At 40.0% G+C, this 25227-nt stretch overlaps 1 protein-coding gene across 1 annotated transcript in view; it reads right to left on the reverse strand.

Annotated features, from left to right (window-relative positions):
* Positions 1–25227, reverse strand: part of CD109 (CD109 molecule) — a 220784-nt gene that overhangs the window by 103443 nt on the left and 92114 nt on the right. Inside the window, exons 14-16 of the mRNA XM_075598010.1 lie at positions 24544–24720; positions 23744–23896; positions 20709–20780 (exon numbers count right to left, since the gene is read on the reverse strand). Coding sequence (XP_075454125.1) covers positions 20709–20780; positions 23744–23896; positions 24544–24720 — 402 coding nt within the window. The remainder of the gene's footprint in view (positions 1–20708; positions 20781–23743; positions 23897–24543; positions 24721–25227) is intronic.

Here is a 25227-nt window from a genome sequence, read left to right on the forward strand (position 1 = left end):
CATTCCTGCTAGATAGCTGATGATTACTGCGCACGCGTCTGTAACTTCACCACTGCTTGCTTGCAAAGTTCAAAAGTGAGTGACCCAAAAAAAAAATATTCTCCTCGTTTTTTATTTTTATTTTCTCCACAAGCCTGCCTAAAACCATCTCGATATTACCATATTCAATCTGTGATGTAGCTTTTGACTGTGACACTGTGCGTTTGACTGCACATGGTCAATTTGTGTGCTTTTTATGTATTTGGGGGTGTAGGGATCAAATTATTATGATGACCTACCTTTTGAAAATATGTCATTTCTTTGAACTGCAGTACAGCTAATCCTTCATGCAGCTGTACCCTGTACCCCCTGCCCCACGCACACACACAAGCCTCGCTCAAGGATTTGAACCTCTTATCGACAGACACCTCTCCAGAACCATTCCTTCTCTAAAGCTTGTCATTGTGTTTTTAATCGTCCGTCCCTAGCCGAGCATCACCTCTCTGCGCCTGCGTGCCTAATTTTCCTATTGTTGGCTTTGAGTCACCTCTCTGTAATCCTCTTTGGGATGGGAGCTAACTGATGATTACTGCGCATGACTCACGCATCCACCCCCCCAACCCTTTGAGGCTTTATTTACGGTAACGCTTGCGATAATCCCTTCTCGAATTTGATATGTAAATCTGATTTGCACAGCACTGTGAAATTGAGAGTTAAAAAAACCATAATCTGATTCATGTTTTTGATGCAGTAACTTACCACTGTTTGTCATTTTTGTCATTCTTTCTTTTTCTTTGGTGTAGGGGGGGGGTCAATGATTATGATTAGCATGAATGTACACTGGCGACACACTTTATTCGAGCTTGGCTAGTCCCACGAATTCGGGTATACCCGGGTGTATTGAGGTTTGTGACTGTTTTCTGCCCGAGTGCATTGAGTTATTTTCCAAGCAGGGATTGAAGCATTTTATTCCCGCTGGCTGCAATACTGCACAGTATATATATATATACTGCATTACAATTCATGAATTTATGCCATCTGGTAGACACGCGAAGCATTGCAGCCTATTAAATCCTAATCATTATCATTTAACAGATCAGCCGCCCATCAGCCAGGCATGAACCCAGGCTGGGAAGGCAAATGCAACGGGGCTTGTCAGAGGTGAGGAGTGGCGCATTCCAGGTATCTGCCAGGTACATACCGGGTATTTGCTCGAATAAAGTGTGTCGGTGCAGTATAGAAATATTTATTTTATTTTATCAGGAACAAAAAACAAAAAATACAAATATACAAATAATCATGAATAATACAAAATGCAGTCTTTATTCAGTTCTTCTGTCAGATGAAAATTGAGGGCCGGTGGATAATCATGAATAATGCACATTGATAATAATATATAATATATAATAATATATATATAATAATATACATTTTTCCGTCTTTATCTTCTTCCTCATTCTGTGTACAGTACAGTAGTTCATTGAGAGGGGAGGTTTTGTGTACACATCATGACTGCAGTTTACAGTAGATACACTTACAGTAACTGTACAAACAGTTCACAAACTTTACACGATACCCCCCCTTCTCCCCCAGTCCATCCTTTTTTTCTGAAAAGACAAGAAAACAAAAAATTAGTGCAGTTATGTGCATACTGTATTATGGCATTGTGTGCTGTATAGTACTGTCAAACTAGTCTATACTGGAACTACTGTATACTGTGACTACTGTTAAATACTTTGCAACCAGATGGCTGGTGCTGCTCTCTCAGGAAAGAAAAAAATGGAGCAGTTAGGTGCATATTATGGCATTGTGTACTGTATAGCTACTCCATATTGGACTACAGTATGCAGTTAGTACTGTCAAACTAGTCTATACTGGAACTACTGTATACTGTGACTACTGTTAAATATTTTGTAACCAGATGGCTAGTGATGCTCTCTCAGGGAAAAAAAATCTGTGCCATACTTACCTGTATCATACTGTACTTACAATACTACAGTACAGTACTATACCATACTACCTTCCTGATGCTTGCCCATTACGCGCGATCACAATGGGCAACACAGTCGCAATATGGTCAATATATTTATTGCATCGTTCCACGGTGAGTACATTGTTCGAAAAACTCATTATGCCTTGCGCCAACTCATCCTTTTTGTAGGGTTTCACGACTTTTCGGATATGGTCCTTCAGCTGATGCCAGACCATTTCAATAGGATTGAAGTCTGGCGATCTGTTATTGGAGGGAGGGGGAAAAAAGGACAATTAGCTAAAGAGATACAGTACACAGTAAAAACAGTGGGAAAAAATGAGACACGGTTACCGCACTTACTCCGCTGGCGTCTTCACCCAGTTGATACCGCGCTCAAGAATATGTGCTGTTGACGCGGTGTGCTTCGGATCGTTGTCCTGGTAGAAACGGTGACCATCTGGGAACTCACGCGTGGTGTATTCCACAATCTCAGGCACAATTTTCTCTTGGAAAAAAAGCTTTATTCATGATTCCTATAACAAGAAAAGAAAAGTGCTCAAAAAACTGCACACTAGTACAGGACAGTGCATAAGGCAAAAGCGTGTGGCATACATTTTACTGTACCTTTGAAGATGACGATGCATCCTGGTCTACGCCTAGAGATGGCACTCCACACATGCATCTTCACTGGGTGTTTTGGACGCGGATTCATAGATATGCGACCTTTTTTGTGGAATGCAAAGGTGGCAAATCTCTCCAGCGATACAGTAGACTCGTCAGTGAAGATGCAATCCTGGAAAGTTTCTCCACTGTCGATCCATGCCTGGGCCTGGACCGCTCTCTTGATCTTGTTAACGTCCCTTATCATAGGGTACACTCTGTGATGACAGGGAATAATTTTATAGGTACAGTACAGTTTCTTAAACAACACTTTAACCTCCTGTACTGTCCAGTACTAACCTCACAAGTCCATATTTCCATCCAATTCTGCATCTCATCTTCTTTATGCTGGTCTCGGATACAATGAGATTGTGATTTTGCTGCAGAGTGTATACTGTAGTTATATAAATATACCAAAATAACTATAACATGAGATACTGTTGATGTACACAATATATAGTTCTATTAATATGCAGCAATATAAATATAGCCCTTTTTCTGAACCCTCCCAAAGGAACTACTGGTCACTGTACAACACCTGCGGCTCCAGGAGATCTGAGCCTCCGCTAGCTGGGAGCCTGGGGTAACACTCATACACTTACTTAGCGCAGTGCCTCCACTTACCCAGGATCCTGTGATGTGAGATTCCCCTGGACAAGAAATACAACAACACACATATATATATGCAACCAGTTTTACTATATGATAATGCACGGAACCTTATCACTCTATATTATAGCAATATAACCTTAACGTGTAACCTTAGTGGCTCGCCCACTCATCAGGAGCAAGGTCTCCGTCCCCTCACCGCGTGCCCCACACACCGTGTCCATATATATTAAGTGATGGTATAGGCTCAGTTCTTTAACCACTCGCTCAGTGTTCCTAAAGAGTTTAGCCTAGGGCGGGATCAGCACCTGTTGACCGGTGTTGGTGCACTTGTTGTTATAGTACCTTCCGGTCACGGCAGTGACCGGTACCTCTTCGCAAAGGGTCAGATGAATCAGCGGTCAGTCTCCTGGGTCTCAATGTACAGCCGTCTGGTCCCAGTCGACTCGCCAGCAGACCTGCTCCGCACGCTTGTCCCTTTGTTCCTAGCTGGTACTCAGAAAGGGTGATGCTCGCTATTACTATAGGCCGTCCCTGCAGCACAGCAACCTTTGGTGTCTTCAGGGAACACTCCTAGGGGCCTACGGGGTAGCCTGTCCTATGCAGGTGGGTCACTGACCCCCTGCACCCACACTACCTCTCTCTTCACCTCCCGGATCCCCTCTGACTACTCAACCTAACACCTGCAGCAAACACACTGCACTCACACAGTACCTGCAGCAACCGCACTGCACTCCACCGGTACCTGCAGCAACCGCACTGCACACACACTGAACCTGCAGCAACCCACTGCACTCACTCGGTACCTGCAGCAACCGCACTGCACACACACTGAACCTGCAGCTACACTGCACTGCACACACACACTGTGCCTACTTGTCAGCTCTCACAGCACTACCAGCTGTGACACTGACAAGACTGCACACTCACACCTAAGGGCAGGGCAGGGCCCTAACCTAGGGGCTGTCCCTCAGTACCTACCCACTACCCTGGTGGGGATTGGGGCCTGCCTGGGATCTGGGGAACTACCTTACCTGGTGTAGGAGCCACTTGCTCCCTACACCCTTCCTTCCCCTTCCTGCTCCCAGCTACAACTGACAAACGTGGTCCCCGCAACATTGTAGCCTTCCTCCACAGGAGAAGCTGCAAAACCCTATTTGCTGGCTGGCTGCACGTGATGTGGGTGAAAGGGCAATCCCCAGAGGCTGCTGGGAATTGTAGTCCACTCAGGACCTCTTTAGCATTGGGACCGCGATATTCCGAAATAACTATAAAATGAGATAGATTTACACAATATATAGTTCTATTAATATACAGCAATATAAACAATAATAGATATACTGTACTGTATTATATACTGTAGTTATATAAATATACAGAAATAACTATAAAATGAGATACTGTAGATCTACACAATATATAGTTCTATTAATATGCAGCAATATAAAGTATAATAGAGTATTATTTACTGTAATTATATAAATATACCAAAATAACTATAAAATGAGATACTGTTGATCTACACAATATATAGTTCTATTAATATGCAGCAATATAAAGTATAATAGATATACTGTAGTTATATAAATATACCTAAATAACTATAAAATTAGATAGATCTACACAATATATAGTTCTATTAATATGCAGCAATATAAACAATAATAGATATACTGTATTATATACTGTAGTTATATAAATATACCGAAATAACTATAAAATGAGATACTGTAGATCTACACAATATATAGTTCTATTAATATGCAGCAATATAAAGTATAATAGATATACTATATTATATACTGTAGTTATATAAATATACCGAAATAACTATAAAATGAGATACTGTAGATCTACACAATATATAGTTCTATTAATATGCAGCAATATAAACAATAATAGATATACTGTATTATAAAGTTATATAAATATACTTATGCGTTAGTTACCGTTGGTGTCATCGTGCGTTGTTTGGTTTTTCCGTGTGCATGATAGCACACGGTGGTTGATGGCACAACGAGGCCAGAAGCAGCTAACTAGCGTTGGATATCTGCAATTCATTGTCCGCTTGTGTACATCTCCTTAATTCTCATGCTGAGATCCTTTGAAATCTTTTTCACAGGCATTGCAGCGAGTAGAAAGAAATACAAATACAAGAATGTATATTCGATGTTTAGTCGATGTGTATTCAATGTGCAGTGAATCCATAACACCTGTACCTCATTGCCATGCATAAAAGGTTACACACTTTGCATAGCCTCCCACTCGATGATCTTTATCTGAACTTGCCCTTGTCCAGATACTGCATTGTGCCATCTGCTTCCATGGATCAACCCCGATTCTACGGACGCAAGAAGCCACTCGCCTCTGCAGTGCCTATCACACAGAAAAAGCGAAAGGCGGCAGCCATTTCCAAGCCAAGGCCAAAGCGACAGGCTAAGGCAAATAAAGAAAACCTTCTGCTGACCCCAAAGGCTAAGGGTTTTAACACACGTAAGCCTTATTATGCCAGGAAGAAATTTGGTGATGTACACTCAATGCAAAACAAATGGCAGCCAACCCATCAAAACCGCAGGCTACTTCCTCGATTACGTTCGACGACTCGGAAATCTACAGCCCATCTTCTCCACTACTCATCCATGACGCTGCCGCCGCTCTCCCAGAAACCCTCAGCCCATCTTCTCCACTGCTCTTCGACGACGCTGCGGCTGGTGTCCCTGAAATCCACGGGTCACTTTCTCCATTATGCTTAGACGACTCTGCCGCTTCTCTCCCGGAAATCCACAGGTCACCTCCTCCATCCTTCTTTGACGACGCTGCCGCTACTCTCCAGGGAACGCCCATCTCATCCTCCATAGCACCCATCAACCCAGATGTCCACAGCACGCCATGCACAAGAACCAGCTCGTTAGACCGCATGCTGAATGGGTTAAGTGTGGATATCCCCGGGAACTCTACTATGCTGGTAAAGATAGATCTGCTTTTAGAGACCATGCTAAATATGGATTAATAGATGCAGAAGATGGATCAATGGATGGAGAAGATGAATCAACGGATGGAGAAGATAGAGACTGACATAGCGGGAATACATAATTTGCTCGGTGTTCATGCCCTGTATCCCCGACGCCGGAGAAGGGGGGTGGAATGGATGTGATGAATGGGACCTTCGACCGCCTTCCAACACCAAGTGCACCCCCTCCACCAGAAGGATTTGTGTATATGTATGCCGTTGAGGAGGATAACATGACAACCCGTCAAGACCACGCCAGGAGACAACACGGCGACCAAGACAGGAGGAAAGCTTCCTCCCAGACAACCTACCCTCGCCCACCGCCACAAGCACACCCGCTCCCAGAAGAACACCCGCTCCCAGAACCCAACCTACATATGCTTGCATCGATACGGTGCCTGACATCATCGTGCGCGAGCTGCCACCGGCAATCAGGGAGAAGTATAGGGTGATGAGTGCTGGTTTACCCCAGAAGTATGGCATGTTAATTTTTAAGCACCACGTGTCCTACTTGGTGTACTGCGGGTGGGCCAACAATGTCAACTACGAAGGAAATCGTGAAAAAAGGGCGCTTCCTGAAAATTAAAGAAGGACTATTGTGGAGGAATTGCAGAGCTATTTTTCAATTTCAGATCCTTTAATGAAAATTGTTCGAGACTCCATTAATGGCATTTTGCGCCATACAAGGCATCGGCCCTGGAAGGACAATCTGGTGGGGATCGAATTTGTGTGACTGTTCGACTGTTGTTTATTATTTGTAAATGTTTTGGTAAATGTTTTGACTTTCTGTACTTTAATAAAGGAGATGTTGCGTTTTTTAAATTTTATGAATAAAGAATTTTTTTTAATAACACCATACTGTTGTGCTGTACATGTTTTTACTTTCTGTACTGTAATAAAGGAGATGTTGCGTGTTTTAAATTTTATGAATAAAGATTTTTTTTACTAACACCATACTATTGTGCTGTACATGTTTTGACGTTCTCTACTGTAATAAAGGAGATGTTGCGTGTTTTAACTTGTATTAATAAAGAAATGTTTTTACTTACTGTACACAAGACCTGCAACATTCCAGTCCTCGAGGGCCGCAAACAGGCCTGGTTTTCAATCCTAGAAACCGGGCCTGTTTGCGGCCCTGGAGGACTGGAGTTGTGCAGGCCTGACTGACTGTTCTGTACAACATCAATGTTTTGACTTTCTGTACATAAATGTTTTCACTAGCAGTGAACCATACACCTGTTAATGTTTTGAATTGCTGTACACGTTAAATGTTTTTAAATTGCATTTATAAATAAATGTTTTTGTACTTTCTCCACCAATAAAAGAAAATGTTGATTTGTTTTAAATTGTTCCATTGTCTCCTTTTATACTGTAACAAAATACAGTGTTTCTAGAACATAGAGTACTGTCCAGGCATACAGTACAGTACTGTACTGTATACTGTAGGCATGCTCAGTACTGTACATCACAAGAGTATTAAAACAATACTTGCTGTACGGGTATAGAATACAAATGTGTACTGGAATACATGTAGAATAAATGCATACTTTTTATTTTTCGGGTTTATTATACAGTATATATAAAAAAGTATTGTATACGGTCTGAAAACAACAGCATACTGTTTCAGGTTTTCTATGAAGCTCTCAATTACAGTATTCTATCCTAATCAATAACAACGGCTACTAAACTGTAGACTCCGGTACGTGGTCTTTTAAATCCGATTCAGCAATGTGCAGGCATTGTAACACAGAGCGATATTATCCATCGAAATCCCTACATTTGCCGTTTTCCGCATGAGATAACAAAGTTTTCTTTTCTGAGGGAAAAAAAAAAGTAAAAGTTTTACTGTAATGGTCAGTCAGACCCCTAAAGAAGTTCCCACAGTCAGTCCCACCAATAATTTTCTCGGGGGCGTCTCCTGTTCACATGCGCATGCGCCTACTTTTGATGTGATGACACGCATATGCGTTTCAAGAAGGTTTCAATGCGCGTGCGCCTAGCGTTCCACCAATTGTTCAGTATCTACAGTACTGTAGAAGCTGCTCAGCCAATGATATTGCTTACAGGAGACTCGCTTAACTGTGCATTGATATTTCAAAAACAGAATAAAATATGGCAACATCACTCACCATAGACTTTGCCAATCAGCTGGCGCCAACCACTGCCAGTCCCGTATTCTTGATCATACACGTAGTTGACAGGTGACAGCGGGACTACTACACCTGTAGTCAGCTGATGAGGCTGGAAATCGCTTAGGTACATGCATGCTTGCTGGAATCTGTACGCAAAATCCAGATCAGGCTGCAGGTATCCGGGCGGGGACAGACAGCAAGGGTTGTCGGTCACCAGGTTTTCACTGACGGTCGGACCGTTATTGGAAGCCAGGGCTGGTGCTGGCGCATTGCTTGCCTGCGACTGACGTTTCTTAGTTGGTTTTAACATGACCTTTCGCCTTTGAAGTCTCCATGATCATAGATATGGGATAAACCCGGTGATACACACCAATACCCTCCAATAACATCGGGATCAATACGAAAAAAACATGGATCGATACATAACTTTTTCCTTATTGCACGCTTCCACACACGAGCATCTGGTGAAAATTTGTAAAAGTCATAGTTTTCGATAAAATGCTGATAAATTTGAACAACTGTTGCCATCTTATCATCTGTTGCATTAATCGCGGCCCATATTAAATAAGCGTACGTTCTGTCTGGTTTTTGGGACAATAAAACCCCAGACACTGTGCATGTATTTTTTAATATGAAAAGCCTAATTTGACACATTATTGTAACTTCTTCAGTACCAAGGCCAATTTACAATGGAACACTGTGGTATTTTTAAACACCTGCAAGTTGACACATTACTGAAGCGCATGCACATTACAATTCATGAATATCTGCCACCTGGCGGATACGCGAAGAATTGCAACCAATTAAATCTGAACCATTATCAATAAACACATCAATAAACACATCAACCGCGAGTGATGCCGGCATGAATGCGGTATGAATGCGGTCAGAATGCGGCATGAACGTGGTGAAGTGCGGTGAAGTGCGTAGCATTCGGAAAAAAATCGGAGATGTTGGAGAATAAAAGGGGCCACGGCTGTATATGCTATGTATGTGCAATATATACCCTTATTATATTACACTATTGTGCGCTCTCTCCTTTCTTTCTCCACATCCCTTGGGAGGTACACTGAGTACTTTATGATTCTATCATATGTCAAGCTTACCTGACCAACAATTTTAAGGCTTCCATCACCAGAGGGCATCCATTAAAGGGTTCCCATCAGAGAGAGATGGATCTCTGATACATCTGATATATCTGAATCAATTTGTGAGTGACACTAACACAGAGATTATTTTCTATATTTTATTTCACTTATTAATACCATCTAGACTATTATACTATTTTTCCTATTTTTCACATATCACTTCGAGTACCACAGCGCTCCTCCTACCTGGAAGACAACGCAAGACTACATTGGACCTGGACAGTCCTTTAAAGGGTGTAGAGCTGCTGTATTCATTTGTATTTCACATTTAATATTTCACTGATCACGTTTTTTGGTGTAGTTTATTTATTCACTACATTTGTATATATATATATACTTATTTGGTTCACTAGTATTGGTTATTTTTCACCATTAATTCACTTTAGTTATTTTATAGTTAGAAGCGCCCGGTTCCATCTTTTTTGTTCTGAGCAAAGATGGATAGACTGGAATACGCAAAAAATGTTAGCCACGTATTAACCCCTTAGAAGCCATAGTAGCCATGATGGCATGAATTATGCATGCCTTCATGGTCACTAGGGAAGCCAAGACATTGATACCAAACCCTAACTACCTTACTACCCATTCTATGTTATAGAGGTACACCCACTCTGGCATAAAAGGTTTTAATTGCCCCCCTTAATCCGCCCGGGTGGTCTAATCTCCCTCCGCAGAGAACCTACCATTCTCTACAGTACTGGCCATTAACCCTACTAGTCAAAGGTGGCTAATAGGGATAATGGTCAATATAAACACAATATTCAGTTACACACAAATCAATAAAATAATTTCAAACATACCTCTGAAATTTTTTTTCTGAATATTGTGGAAATATGGTATGGTTCCCCTTATATGAAATCTAGCTGTATTGCACAGTCAATTATTCATATATAAACAACCCATACTATACATTAAAATACATTAGTTTAGAACATATTTTAAAATACATACTTTCATAAGAGGCCAATCACCTTTTTTTAACCTACTATATGAAACATTCCACAATAGTTCAGTTTGGCCCTTCTTGTACGGTCCTTTTTTAAGTAAGTTTTCTTAAATTATAGTCTGGACAGTCTTAAAGATAGCGTGACATCCTCTATGAGCGATCCAAACTGGTAACTCAAATTTGAGATGGAAAATTAGAACAGTTTTATATAGTTTGTCTTATATTTTTATAGCATTGCTGTATTTTTTTCTCTTGAATTTCTTTATAGTGATTTTATTCACATATGATATTGAAAAAAATAAATAAAAAGTAGCGCTAAACACTAACCTACTAACATTAAATTACAAAAAGTGATAATAAATCATGCATAAAGTGGAAGAAGATAAAAAGTCAATAGAATATGCTTAAGTCCAGCTGCCAGAGACCAGGAGAGAGTTCAATGGCCCACAAATTGTGAGCAAAGAAGAAAAGATGTTCTCTGACACATTGTCTCAAGTATAGTTATGGAGTACAAATTGGATAAATGCAAAAGAAGATAGCAGTGTATCAATAAAGGTTATTTAACCCAATAAATACTTGTAATTAAATTCATACACTTAAACATTGATAAAGTTCTTATTCTATAAATTCACTCCGTTTGGGAATTTCAGAGGTTAATCCGGATAGGCTAGAACTCCAATTGATCCAGAATATACAATACAGATAAGAGAGAAAAAAGATCATGGCACAATATATTTATTGCAAAAGACTTGGTCAGAGCAATATTGAACTTACAGCCAGCACTTGGTAAAAACAGCGTTTTTGGATAGCTTTCCAGCGTTTGGTAATGGATCGTCTGCTTGTAATAGTGGTCAGGCTCATAACCCGGGCTCCACAAGATCCAAACCCCCTTTACTGCTGCATGCCTGCTACGTCTGTTTCCTCAGATTTCGCATCGAGAAGAGGTGCCAGGAGATCTTTCACAGCAGTGCCTCTAGTCCCGCTCGCATCCGCATACGGGAGAACAACAGGACGATCAGCTGGCAACTTCGGCAAGGGGAATCCATGCATCCCAGAAGCTACTGTGGCTTGTAAGGTCCAATCCAACGCGTTTCGCAACTGCTTTGTAAGGAATATGGCTCAACACAATGCATTGTGGATTTAAATACTGCTCTCAATTGGAAAAAATCCTAACAACTGATTGAAAATCCATGCATGCAAATAATCAGCTGATTGCTCAAAATCATGTGGGCCAATCTATAGACTCAAAGCAAACATTACAATAAATAAAACACATAAAAGTTATTGTTAAGACATTTTTGCAACTTTAACCTAAAATATGAATACACAGTAAATATGTAAAAACACCTTATAGGATCCATAGGTGACATTGAATCAAACACGTCAGTATTGGCTAGTCTATGTGTATATGCATAGTATCACATTAAATAAACAATGTCTAAATATACATTAGATACTAATGAAGTTGGTATATTTACCAACTTATATCACTCTTACTTGGTAGCCGAAATACTGGATGTACTCATTGCCTGATTCTTAGATTTAGACACACTATGAATATATAAAATGTATTAAGAAACATCATTAAACTCATCAAATATGTAATGTAATTAAATTTACAATATTTGAATGTTAAAATCAATAAACTTGCTATCTTTAACATGTTCGTGCAATTGAATAGACTCCTACCTGGTTGATTGTATGTATAAATTATAGTTTCCCCATATTAACATCTCATTCACCAGGAGTGTACTATGCAGTAATCATAAACAGTATTAGTTATTCAACATATTACACATCAGGAATACATTCTAGAATGGTTACACAACAATGACCATTAATTATGCAGAGATCTATACTGGGCAAATGAGACTTGCGCACTGAGTGCCAATGTGTGGGTTGGTAAGTCCCCACATTCACTCTTTCCTGCCGCAAGTCAAACAATAACATATCATTTTCACAGACCTAAAGAAATTAAGCTACATCCATGTCCGTAAGTTAAGTCCAGCATGTGCTAATGTTTTGAGAGTGAAAATCCAATATGATTCCCTTTGGGAAATCATTTGGATAAAGTCACCCCCCCTCCACCCCCCCTCCCACCCCCCACCTCCAATTATGGGTCACCTGTTCTATTCCATGGAACTTAACACATTTAGGATCACTGTTGTGCTTTAATTTGTAATGATTTCACACACTATGTGTTTCTAGTCCCTGTATGATATTCCTTACATGTTCTCCTAATCTAATTTTAAGTTTGCGGATATTCCTGCCCACATACTGGAGTCTGCAGCTACACTCCAGCATGTACACTACTCTTTTACGCTGGCAGGATATGTTGGAATGAATACTATACTTCATGGATGTAGTAAAGGAACTATATTCCCTCAACTTGTTTTCTGTTGTTATTACATGCTCTACAGTTGAGGCGTCTTTAAAAAAAAGCCCCTAGTATTAGTGCTCAGCAAACATTCCTGCCTGTTGGATTTCAGAAAACTAGGGACCAACTTTTGTTTTAAATTTGGTGCCTTTGAAAAGATCACATCAGATTTATCTTTAATAATGTTTTTTTTAAAAGGTCATCTGTTTGAAGAACATGCCAATGTTTCTTTAAAATTGCAGTAGTTTTATACGATGCATCACTATAGGTCGGGATGAAAGTTATAAAATCCCCATGCGGCCTAGATGTTGAATTCTTATCCTTATACACTAACATACATGTTCTGTCAATACCCTCAACTTTTCTTAAAGCTTTGTCTATGATGTCCTCCTTATATTCCTTTTCAGGGAATTTCTTTTTCATTGGTACAATCTGTGTGTCATAGTCTGCCATGTTTGAACAATTTCTTTTGCAACGCCTAAACTCTCTGAAGGGGACATTCTCTAACCAATTTCTTTTATGACAACTGCTAGCTGCAATGTAGTTGTTGCAGTTGACTTCCTTAAAGAAAGTCTTGGTGTTAATCATTCCTTCTTCAATACTAATCTCTAGGTCAAGGAACTCCAACTTGGTTTTACTCGATACATGTATGAACTTCAAATGATATCGATTGTTATTGATTATACTAAAGAAGGCATCCAAATGTTCCTGGCTACCCTGCCATATTATTATTATGTCATCTATATACCTCTGCCAGAGCACCAGGTACACGCGAAAGATGTTATTAGCCCAGGTGGTAAGGTCTTCCCACCAACCCATAAGAGGTTGGCGTTCCTGGGCGCAAAACTGCTTCCCATGGCAGTACCTTGTATCTGGAGGTAATAGTCATCTTGGAACCAGAATAAATTATGTTTTAAAACAAAAGAGATGCCTTCCATCATAAAGTCTATCTGACTATCTTTCATGTCTTCATATGTCTTTAAACTATAAAGTATGGCGTTGCATCCCTGATGGTGATTAATACATGTATATTAGAATATAATGGCCCATTGGATTAACACAGCAGAGGTCCCTGCAGTGCCATTCAGTTTGAATGGGACTGCAGGGACCACTGCTGTGTTAATCCGATGGGCCATTAAGAATGTCACAGAAATGTTAAGGCATTTACTGTGAGACTGCCCCAGAATTTCTTAGGCAAGAGTTCTAATACTGGTGGCTGCATCTGTATTCAGACAAATTTTGGGTTAATGCTCCAATTCCTAAAATGATTGGCCAGTGTCCTACAAGACCATAGGGGATATACAAAACAAGTGCTTTGAGTTTATATCGCAGAACAAAAAAACAAGAATAGCTAGATTAGTACCTATAGAAAAAGGGTGAAATGTCCTCGGGCGCGTCACTCTGCTTGCGGCTCCACGACGTATAAAACGTATAAAATGGAAGAGAAAAAGGGGAGGGCCACAGTAAGGAAAACAGCACAAAAAATTATACACACGTCTTCATTAAGATAGGGAGAGGGGAGGGGGGAGGGGGGGGAGAAGAGGGAGGATAGATAATGGAATCACACTTTTTGGGTGGAGACACACTCACATCAAATCTCTAGTATCTTGAGCAGATGTCTCCTCCTCTGTATGTGATTGGGTGAGTTGTAGGTGAGGAAATGCCTCCTGATATCTTCCTTGACAAAAAAAAAAAGGGAGAAAAAAAAAATAGTGCAATACAGTTTAATTGAACAGTGGGTGGATGAGATTTAAAACTTACAAGCGACCGATATATTTGGGCATAGGAAAGAGATGCCGCCAGACTCCACAACGTGTCCCTCTCTGGGTTGGGGTGTTTTGTCTTGGCTGGTCCCTGTTGGCAGGTTCTTCCTGTCTGTGTATCGAGGTGTATAAGGTTGCAGTGTGGATAATCAGAGCCCGTGCACAGGCTGTGTCCTTTTCCGGCCGCCTATCCCCACTGCACAAACAGTCTTCAGCTTCCTTACTCTGTTGCGCAGGCGCATGCGCAGACGGCGAGACGCTGGGCCAGGATACAGGGGAAACAAACTCCTCACTACGGTGGCTTGGAGTAACCAAAAAACGTCAGACGCGTTTCGCCAATGCTTCCTCAGTGACGTAGGCAAGTTCAGGGTAGCAGCAGTCTTTTATACCTTGCGGTTTCGTCGGTTTAACTTTAAATGTGCTGGTTTCTCTCTGGCCAAGCATTAATTGCATGCCCCCTGTAGGGACTTAAAAAGGAAGATAAAAACGGAAGATACAAAATGGGCATTAGATGAAGAGAAAACCATTTCTTAGGAACCTAATGATGTTAAAAATGCTTTAAAATATACACAGGGGGCATGCAATTAATAAAGGTTTTTTAAGCATGCCACCTGTTCTTAAAATTAATATATGTGTAATATTAAGATTTTAATGTAATGTATTTTTTGTCTGTTATGTATTAACTGCTGCACCAGTATAGACATGTTTAACTTAGTGTATTACAACAGCTAACATGGCCAGAGAGAAACCAGCACATTTAAAGTTAAACCGACGGAACCGCAAGGTATAAAAGACTGCTGCTACCCTGAACTTGTCTACGTCACTGAGGAAGCATTGGCGAAACGCGTCTGACGTTTTTTGGTTACTCCAAGCCACCGTAGTGAGGAGTTTGTTTCCCCTGTATCCTGGCCCAGCGTCTCGCCGTCTGCGCATGCGCATGCGCAACGGAGTAAGGAAGCTGAAGACTGTTTGTGCAGAGGGGATAGGCGGCCGGAGGAGGACACAGCCTGTGCACGGGCTCTGATTATCCACACTGCAGCCTTATACAACCTGCCAGCAGGGACCAGCCAAGACAAAACACCCCAACCCAGAGAGGGACACGTTGTGGAGTCTGGCGGCATCTCCTTCCTATGCCCAAATATATCGGTCGCTTGTAAGTTTTAAATCTCATCCACCCACTGTTCAATTAAACTGTATTGCACTATTTTTTTCTCCCTTTTATTTTTTGTCAAGGAAGATATCAGGAGGCATTTCCTCACCTATAACTCACCCAATCACATACAGAGGAGGAGACATCTGCTCAAGATACTAGAGATTTGATGTGAGTGTGTCTCCACCCAAAAAGTGTGATTCCATTATCTATCCTCCCTCTTCTCCCCCCCTCTCCCCCCTCCCCTCTCCCTATCTTAATGAAGAAGTGTGTATAATTTGTTGTGCTGTTTTCCCTACTGTGGCCCTCCCCTTTTTCTCTTCCATTTTATACGTTTTATACGTCGTGGAGCCGCAAGCAGAGTGACGCGCCCGAGGACATTTTACCCTTTTTCTACCCATATTCATACAGAGGTTGGTGAATCACCTCTGAAAGACTCAGGCAGCGGAACTGCATTGTGGAAAGGACTGAAGCTACACATTGAATAGTAGGCTAATTTTTTCTGGCGCAAATTTTCCCTCTTTTTCTAAAAATTAGTACCTATGTCCTCAAAGTATAGAGGGGGAGTAGCGGTGCCAAACATCACTAAATATTACCTAGCATCACACTTGAAACAAATAATAATGTGGCATGCGGTCAGGGACCATCATAAATGGGTAGAGGTTGAAAGAGATCTGTCCGGAGACATTTCACTTCAAGCAAGACTGTGGTTCACAAAGGAACAGAATTTTGTCTTCAGACCCCCATGTAGTACAATAAATTACACATTAAAAGTATGGAGAGTGGCTCAGGCCAAATACGCACTAACTCCGTACCCCTCTAGATTAATCACCTTATCGGGAAATCCAAACTTTTTATAAGGCCTGGGAAATAAAAATATTAAGCACTGGGAAAGGAAAAACATAAAAGAAATAGAAGATGTCCTAGTGAACGGGAAAATAATGGAATTTGCAGAGGTAGACAAAAAATATGATATCCCCCCCAAAGATATATTCCGGTATTTTCAAGTTTGACACTTTATAAGGCAGGTCGAACAGAGAACACAATTTATGGAAGCGTCAGGGTTTGAACAGCTACAGTGTATGTACTGTAGCAACAGAAAAGGTCAAAAAGCTCTCATCTCATCAATATATAAAGAGTTGGTAGTAGTTGGTGAAGTTAATAAATTCAAATACATAGAGGGTTGGGAACCCGATCTACAAACGAGATCTCGGGTGAGGACTGGGATGATATATGGGAAGGAGTGTCCAAGACATCCATCTGTACTAAAACGATAGAAAATGCCTACAAAATACTGTATAGATGGTACTTGACACCACAAAGACTCAATAAGATTTACCCAGGTTATCCAGATCTCTGTTGGAGTGGATGCAGAGGGGTTGGTGACATGATACACATATGGTGGAAGTGTCCAAAAATAATGAAACTGTGGTCCAAGATAAGAGACTGGCTGGAGGAGTTTTTGGGGGTACAGAGCCCTAGACCCTTTTGTGTTCCTTCTAGCCAAGCCAATTGAATCACTGAGCCATTGCCAACGCAAATTCAGCTCCCATATTCTCACTGCCATCAGATGTTCAATAGCCGCAGCCTGGAAAAAGGTAGAGGCTCCATGCATGAGCATGATAACAAAAAGAATGAATGAGGTCAGGACAGTGGACAGACTGACAGCATGTTTGAGACACACAACTAAGACACATGACAAAATTTGGGAACCATGGACAATATCTCGATAGGATAGCTTTCTATTCTTAAGGAATAGAGTTCAGACCTTTAGGACTAGGAGGATATGGATGACTAGAGGAGGAAGATCTCTGGACCCCTCACATCATCGCAGGTGGCTGGATGGAAGGAGGCTGGTGAGATGACCCCTCCCCCTAACCTTGGATGTCTTTTATGTTGTATTGGGTTTTTTTTGTTTGTTACTGTGGGATCTGGGGAGATCAGAGGTACCTCTTCACCTCTCCGTTACAACGGGACTCCCCCGGCTGTGACAGTGGCGGGAAGGGGGTGGGGGCAGACGACCCTTTAATCCCTGTTGTGTTTTTATAAAATATTATTTGATGTTTTGTTGCAGCGACTTCCCCCCCATCCCTTCTTTTTTTTCTGCACCCCAAAAACTGAAATGTTCATTAAAAAATTTGTGATAAAAAAAAATTAGATTAGGAGAACATGTAAGGAATATCATACACGGACTAGAAACACATAGTGTGTCAAATCATTACAAACTAAAGCACAACAGTGATCCTAAATGTCTTAAGTTCTATGGAATAGTACAGGTGACCCATAATTGCAGGGGGGTGACTTTATCCAAATGATTTCCCAAAGGGAATCATATTGGATTTTCACTCTCAAAACATTAGCACCTGCTGGACTTAACTTACGGACATGGATGTAGCTCAATTTCTTTAGGTCTGTGAAAATTGTATGTTATTGCTTGACTTGCGGCAGGAAAGAGTGAATGTGGGGACTTACCAACCCACACATTGGCACTCAGTGCGCAAGTCTCATTTGCCCAGTTTAGATCTCTGCATAATTAATGGTCATTGTTGTGTAACCATTGTAGAATGTATTCCTGATGTGTAATATGTTGAATAACTAATACTGTTTATGATTACTGCATAGTACACTCCTGGTGAATGAGATGTTAATATGGGGAAACTATAATTTATACATACAATCAACCAGGTAGCAGTCTATTCAATTGCACGAACACGTTAAAGATAGCAAAGTTTATTGATTTTAATATTCAAATATTGTAAATTTAATTACATTACATATTTGATGAGTTTAATGATGTTTCTTAATAAATTTGATATGTTCATAGTGTGTCTAAATCTAAGTATCAGGCAATGAGTACATCCAGTATTTCGGCTAGCAAGTAAGAGTGATATAAGTTGTATATAAAATAATTATTCTAAAATATACCAACTTCATTAGTATCTAAAGTATATTTAAACATTGTTTATTTAATGAGTGATACTATGCATATACACATAGACTAGCCAATACTGAAGTGTTTGATTCAATGTCACCGATGGATTCCTATAAGGTGTTTTTACATGTTTATGGCGTATTTATATTTTAGGTTAAAGTTGCAAAAATGTCTTAACAATAACTTTTAGGTGTTTCCTTTATTGTAATGTTTTCTATGAGTCTATAGATTGGCCCCCATGATTTTGAGCAATCAGCTGATTATTTGCATGCACGGATTTTCAATCTGCTGTAAAGACTTTTTTTGAATTGAGAACAGTATTTAAATCCACAATGCATTGCCTTGGGCCATATCCCTGACGAAGCAGTTGCAAAACGCGTTGGATTGGACTTTACAAGCCACGATAGCTTCTGTGACGCGTGGATTCCCCTTGCCGATGTTGCCAGCTGATCGTCCTTTGGTTCTCCCATATGCGGATGCGAGCAGGACTAGAAACACTGCTGTGAAAGATCTCCTCCTGGCACCTCCTGATTGTGCGTACGGTATTTGGAGGAAGGAGAGGAGGAGTGTCTCTCCTCGATGCGAAATCTGAGGAAACAGACGTAACAGGCATGCAGCAGTAAAAGCAGTTTGGATCATGTGGAGCCTGGATTGTGAGCCAGACCACTATTACAAGCAGAGAATCCATTACCACACACTGGGAAGCTATCCAAAAACGTTGTTTTTACCAAGTGCTGGCTGTAAGTGCAATATTGCTCTGACCAAGTCTTTTGCAAGAAATGTATTGTGCCATGATCTTTTTTCTCTCTCTTATCTGTATTGTATATTCTGGATCAATGGGAGTTCTAGATTATCCTGATTAACCTCTGAAATTCCAAAGGGGAGTGAATTTATAGAACAAGAACTACATCAACTTGTAAGTGTATGAATTTAATTACATGTATTTATTGGGTTAAGTTACCTTTATTGATACACTGCTATCTTCTTTTGCATTTATCCAATTTATACTTCACAACTATACTTGAGACAATGCACCGAAGGACATTTTTTCTTCTTTGCTCACATATGATATTGAGCATCAAAGAAAATACCCATGACTGTTTTTGCATGTTTTTTGGAAATATACAAATATGAAATTGTGATAACGGAGTGTCCAAAAAAGTTAATGTTTCACAAACAGGAATTTCTAAATAACTGATTTTACAGATTGTAGTGCATATTTTAGCTGGACTGAAATCATTACTTTTGTTAGAGAAATACCTTAATTTATGACACATTACTAGCTTTAACCATTCCTTATTATTATTATTATTATTATTATTATTATTATTATACTATGTGGCGCTAAGAAAAAAAGGGCAACTATATCCTTCACCCACCCCCTCTACCACCAACAAACTGGGTAGTGGGGGTTGATCCCTTAATTACCTTAGCAGTTAGCCGCTAAGGTAATGAAGTTCCGTTTTTATTTTTATTTTATTAACATATTACTGAAGCAGGGTGTCTCTGTACCTCACCTCCATTAATTTCAGGTCCGGAACTCCCGGCTTTCAGAGGTACAAGCCACGGTAGAGGGTGCCAGATTCTGCTGCATGTTTAAATGTCCCAGTCACGTAATGCGAAACGTAATGCGGGAGAATACATTTTCCATAGATACTGGCACCCCCTACAGAGGCCTATAACTTAGGAAGCAGGGGGTCCCCAGACCTGAAGTTAAAGGGGTCAGGTCCAGAGACCTCCTGCTTCAGTAATATATTAATAAAATTAAAATAAAAACAGTATGATTGCCTGTAAGAGCTATGCAGGGAGATGCAGCTCTCTCTGCATAGCTGTTACAGACTGCAGGCAGATAGCACAGGCAGATCTCTGAAAAAGAAACTGCTAATAGGATCGGTATTGCTTTTTCCTACCGAACGGTATCTCTCTGGGGGTGGAGCTGTGATACATAAAATAACTCATTATTTCCATGTTATTTTAATTTACTGTGACCTACATTACATGAAAAATGCAATAAATAAATTATTTATTACCGTAAAAACTTCAGAGGGATTACTGATCTGTCTCACATATGACTTGCTGTAACCATTTATCTCCTGGAGCACCTATAATAAATTTAAACTTATTAAAAAAAGTGTTCTGATCAATACAAATATATATATACTGCTTTAATATTGGTTACAACATAACATGAATGAAAAGAAAGTTGCTTTTCACAAGAGTTTTCCAGGATGTAGGCAACATATTGCATGTCAATGTTGTATTCCATAGCCATTGCACTAAATCCTCCCAACGTCCAGGCAACACATTGAAAACAGATCCCAAGCCTTTCTTAAAATAGCATCATTTATTGTGAAACAGTCACAATTATGTATTAATCAGAGGGTCAGTAATGACCCTACAGTGTATGTGTTACCATGATGTATTACCATACCAAGAGTACTAGTATTATATCATGGTTCCGCCTGATTAAGGCATTGTGCTTTGAAATATTATTTTTTGCCTTTGCTATCATGCAGTAAAATTGCACTCTTCTGGAAAAGCTTTTGTAAAGTATTGAACTGCAAATAATTTCACTCTGTACAGTATATGGAAAGGTTTTTTTTAAATTATGGTTCTACACTTTTGCCATATTAATACCCCCATGGATCTTTACCATGTATTATAGGCTACAGCTGTTACATTCCAGGCATTATTGAAATCCCTGCTCTCTGATTGGTAAAAATTCCAGGCATTATCCAATCAGTAATGGCCCAGAATTTTCGGCACCCGGCCAAGTTTTTCAGCCAATCAGCTTTCAGTTCTAATTCACAAAGAGTGAGATCAGCTCTTAGACAGGGGGAGATGATTAGACAGGAGGCAGCAGCAAGGCACTGACTCCTCCCCCACCCTGCCTGCAGAGAGCTCCACACAGGAGAGTGAGGGGAAAGGTTTGTGTATATGTTGTGTGTTTTGTGTGTGTAAAGGGGGCCAGCAGAGTGTTTTATTGGTGTGTGTCTTCTGTTGGTGTGTGTTTTGTGGGTGTAGAGGGGGGATTGCAGTGAGTGTGTCTTCAGTGTGTGTTTTGTGGGTGGAGGAGGGGTACAGAGTGTTTTGTTGTTGTGTTTGCAGTGGGAGGGTTTACAGGGGGGCTGCAGTGGGTGTAGAGAGGGGGCTGCTGGTGTGTTTTGTGGATGTAGAAGTGGCAAAGTCTGTTTTGTTGGTTTGTGTGTGTCTCTGCAGTGTGTTTTGTGGGTGCAGATGGAGGCTGCAGTGTGTGTTTTGTGGGTGGAGGAGGGGTGCAGAGTGTTTTGTGTGTGTGTGTGTGTGTGTGTGTGTGTGTGTGTGTGTGTGTGGGTTTACAAGGGGCTGCAGTGGGTGTAGAGGGGGGTTGCTTGTGTGTGATTTGTGGATGTAGAGGGGGCAGTAGTGTGTGTGTGTGTGTGTGTGTGTGTGTGTGTGTGTGTGTGTGTGTGTGTGTGTTTGTGTGTGTGTGTGTGTCAGTGGGTGTAGAGGGTGGAGGAGGGCTACAGAGTTTCTTTTGGTGTGTGTCTGCAGATTTGTGGGTTTACAGGGTGCTGCAGTGTGTTTTTGTGGGTGTGGCGGGGGGGGCTACTGAGTGTGTGTTGTGTGTGTGTGTGTGTGTGTGTGTGTGTGTGTGTGTGTGTGTGTGTGTGTGTGTGTGTGTGTGTGTGTGTGTGTGTGTGTGTGTGTGTGTGTGTGTGTGTGTGTGTGTGTGTGTGTGTGTGTGTGTGTGTGTGTGTGTAGAGGGTGGAGGAGGGCTGCAGTGTGTTTTATGGGTTAAAGTCCCTCGGCTTCACCTCGGGCCTTCAACTCTTCCAGCCAGGGCATTATTGTCCAGTAATGTCCTGTTCTTCAGGGATTATTACTTAATTCAAATGTGGCACATGTACAAGGAAGCATACACTTCAACAATTCAACAAAGTTAGTAAGTTGGGGTAGTTGTCTTTTTAGCAGTATAAACTCTGCATCTCTATAATGGCTTTTCTCCTATGTCCATACTCTACACCATGTTTCCAAATGTTGTTTAAATTGTCTACTTCTGCTCTGAGTGCTGAATTAATCATTACTTACTAAGTGAAATATTAATAAATGTTTGAAAACATTGTTGAAATCATTTATTTCAACCTAAGTTAAAGTCAAGGAGTGCAACTGGTTTATGTTAATGTGCTATAAAGTAATTGACTTTGACATCATCATTGAGTATGTCAGTAGAAGTCTGAAAATGCCTCAATAAAGAAATATAGTAAAACAGAACTCTAAAATGTAACAATATACAGCTATTACATGTTCAGAGAAACAAATGACCTTTCCATTTCTCTTCATTTTGCTGTGCTTGGGGGCTATATATTTAAACTACAAATGGAAATGTTCTAAACAAAGGCATTCAAATTGAGAGGACAAGCAGGTTATGTGACGTTTCATGGAAAAAATCTGTATGAGTTGAGCTTTCTTTTTTAGGGAAGAACCCAAGCCTGTCAAAAGATAGCAAGAAAATCATGTCCCAGTGGAGACAAGCACTTAATAGACGATCCAAGTCACTACGGATTTAAGAAATGTATTTATCAAACTAAGCACTAAGTAGGTAATTAGTTTGATAAATACATTTCTTAAATCCGTAGTGCCTTGGATCGTCTATTACGTGCTACCCTGTATAGTCTAGGAATTTGTGTCACAGGATTTCCCTGACCCAGGAGCACCGGTATTCAACCGCAAGTATCTTGCTTAATTTTCATGCTGATTAGGTGTGCAGCACTGTTATCTTTTTTTGTTATAACCCAGTGGAGGCAAGAACATGCTTACAGGTAAACTGTGTCTGATTGCACAAATTGTGCAAAATTACAAAATTAACTGCAAAACAATCTTGCTTGTGTCATTTGCAACCCATTTGTATAACAATGCATAGATTGCATATTGCGTATGCATACATTACAGCTCATGAAAAAACTTACAAGTTAGGCAACTGAGGGAATTATTAATTACAATGTTAATTGAAAAGCCATCTTGCTTATTTAAGTGTCATTTGTAATATTTGTTTAATTGTAACCAAGTACATATATATACTTACACTGTTAACTGTAATTTCATGCCCATCACCAAGTAGCTTCACACTTTTGTCTACAACTGAAAGTCCAACAAGTGAATTGGGTTCGGTCACAGTGATAGTGAGAAAAACTTTCTCAGAAGGTCTGGCTTGAGCTTTATTCCATGATAAGGAAATCTAATATAAAAAGTAAAATAAGGAAACAGGTTTTTTTGTGGGGTTTTGTGTTACTGAGCTAGGAAAAAATAATGTACTGTTTATAATATAGATTAGGTACGAAAAGTCTATTCCTGTCTCTTAAACACACAAGGGCAACCACAAATTAAGGAAAATGTAAGAGGGTTGTTACTATAGAGTCTATGCGGAGAAAAGGATGAGATATACTGTACCAGGTTTCATTTGGATTATTACTATTATAAACTAAAGGATAATTTGACTAATGGGATTTGATTAGATTATTATGATACATACACTCTGAATGCAAAAATTATGTCACCACCCCCTCCTATCCCTTTTAATTTCTGTATCCGCGCTCTCCTGATCCCTTATTTCTTTGTATTATTATTTGTTGTTAATATTGAAAATGTCACCAAAATTACAAGTCAGATAGGTGGTATCATATGCAATAAATAATTACTTTAAGCACATGTACATGTGAGTGCTGTTACCTGGTTTTCATTATTCTATAGGTGAGCAGGTCAAAAAGACAGGACAGAAATATACAATATATATTTGTATCAAACCATCACACCAGTAAATTGCGGGAACAAAAATATACTTTTAACAGTGTGAGTAGAATTTAATAGGCATTGAAAGCTGATCACCTTGTTTTTAAAGATAGGCTGAATGGAGAGCATTGCAACATCATTTATAATTGTGCCATCATCCGCGACATGATAAACAATTAAACACGCCTCTGGAGTCCACGTGGTTTCAGGATTTAATGGTATAGTTGTAGAGTTTTCTTTACCTACAGAAACAATTTGTCCTCTGGACACAACCTAAAAAATACAAAGTACACACTGTAGAAATGATACAAAGTCTGTATCTCAGAGTAATGAGAAAAGTATTGCCTTAAGACATTCGGTAATTTAAACCAATACAAAAAGGTTATGGTCTACGTATCAAGATATGTAAATCTGCACAAACACAACAGGACATGTTTTGATTTATTACATCTTTGCAATATCCCATGGACTAAAATGTGCCACTTTTAACTTTTGGCAACTTCTGCCTACATAAGACATTTACAAGATGCCCTCAAGGGATGCAGTAAACAAGATGAAAGACCTGGCATATTGTATACAAGCAGTATTATCCAAGTTAATAAAGAACTACTTCCTATATTTAAAGTATTGCATTTATGTTTTTGTGTTTTCTATTTTCACCCCCTACTTTATCATTTATATTATTTATTTATTGTTAGGCAGTTATCTGGTTTATTCCAGTTATGCTGCTCCTATTTTAACAAAAAATAAATAGTATATAGAAAACATTTGAGGAAAGAC

This window comes from Ascaphus truei, chromosome 4, assembly GCF_040206685.1.
Source record: "Ascaphus truei isolate aAscTru1 chromosome 4, aAscTru1.hap1, whole genome shotgun sequence".
In the NCBI taxonomy this organism is placed as follows: Eukaryota; Metazoa; Chordata; class Amphibia; order Anura; family Ascaphidae; genus Ascaphus; species Ascaphus truei.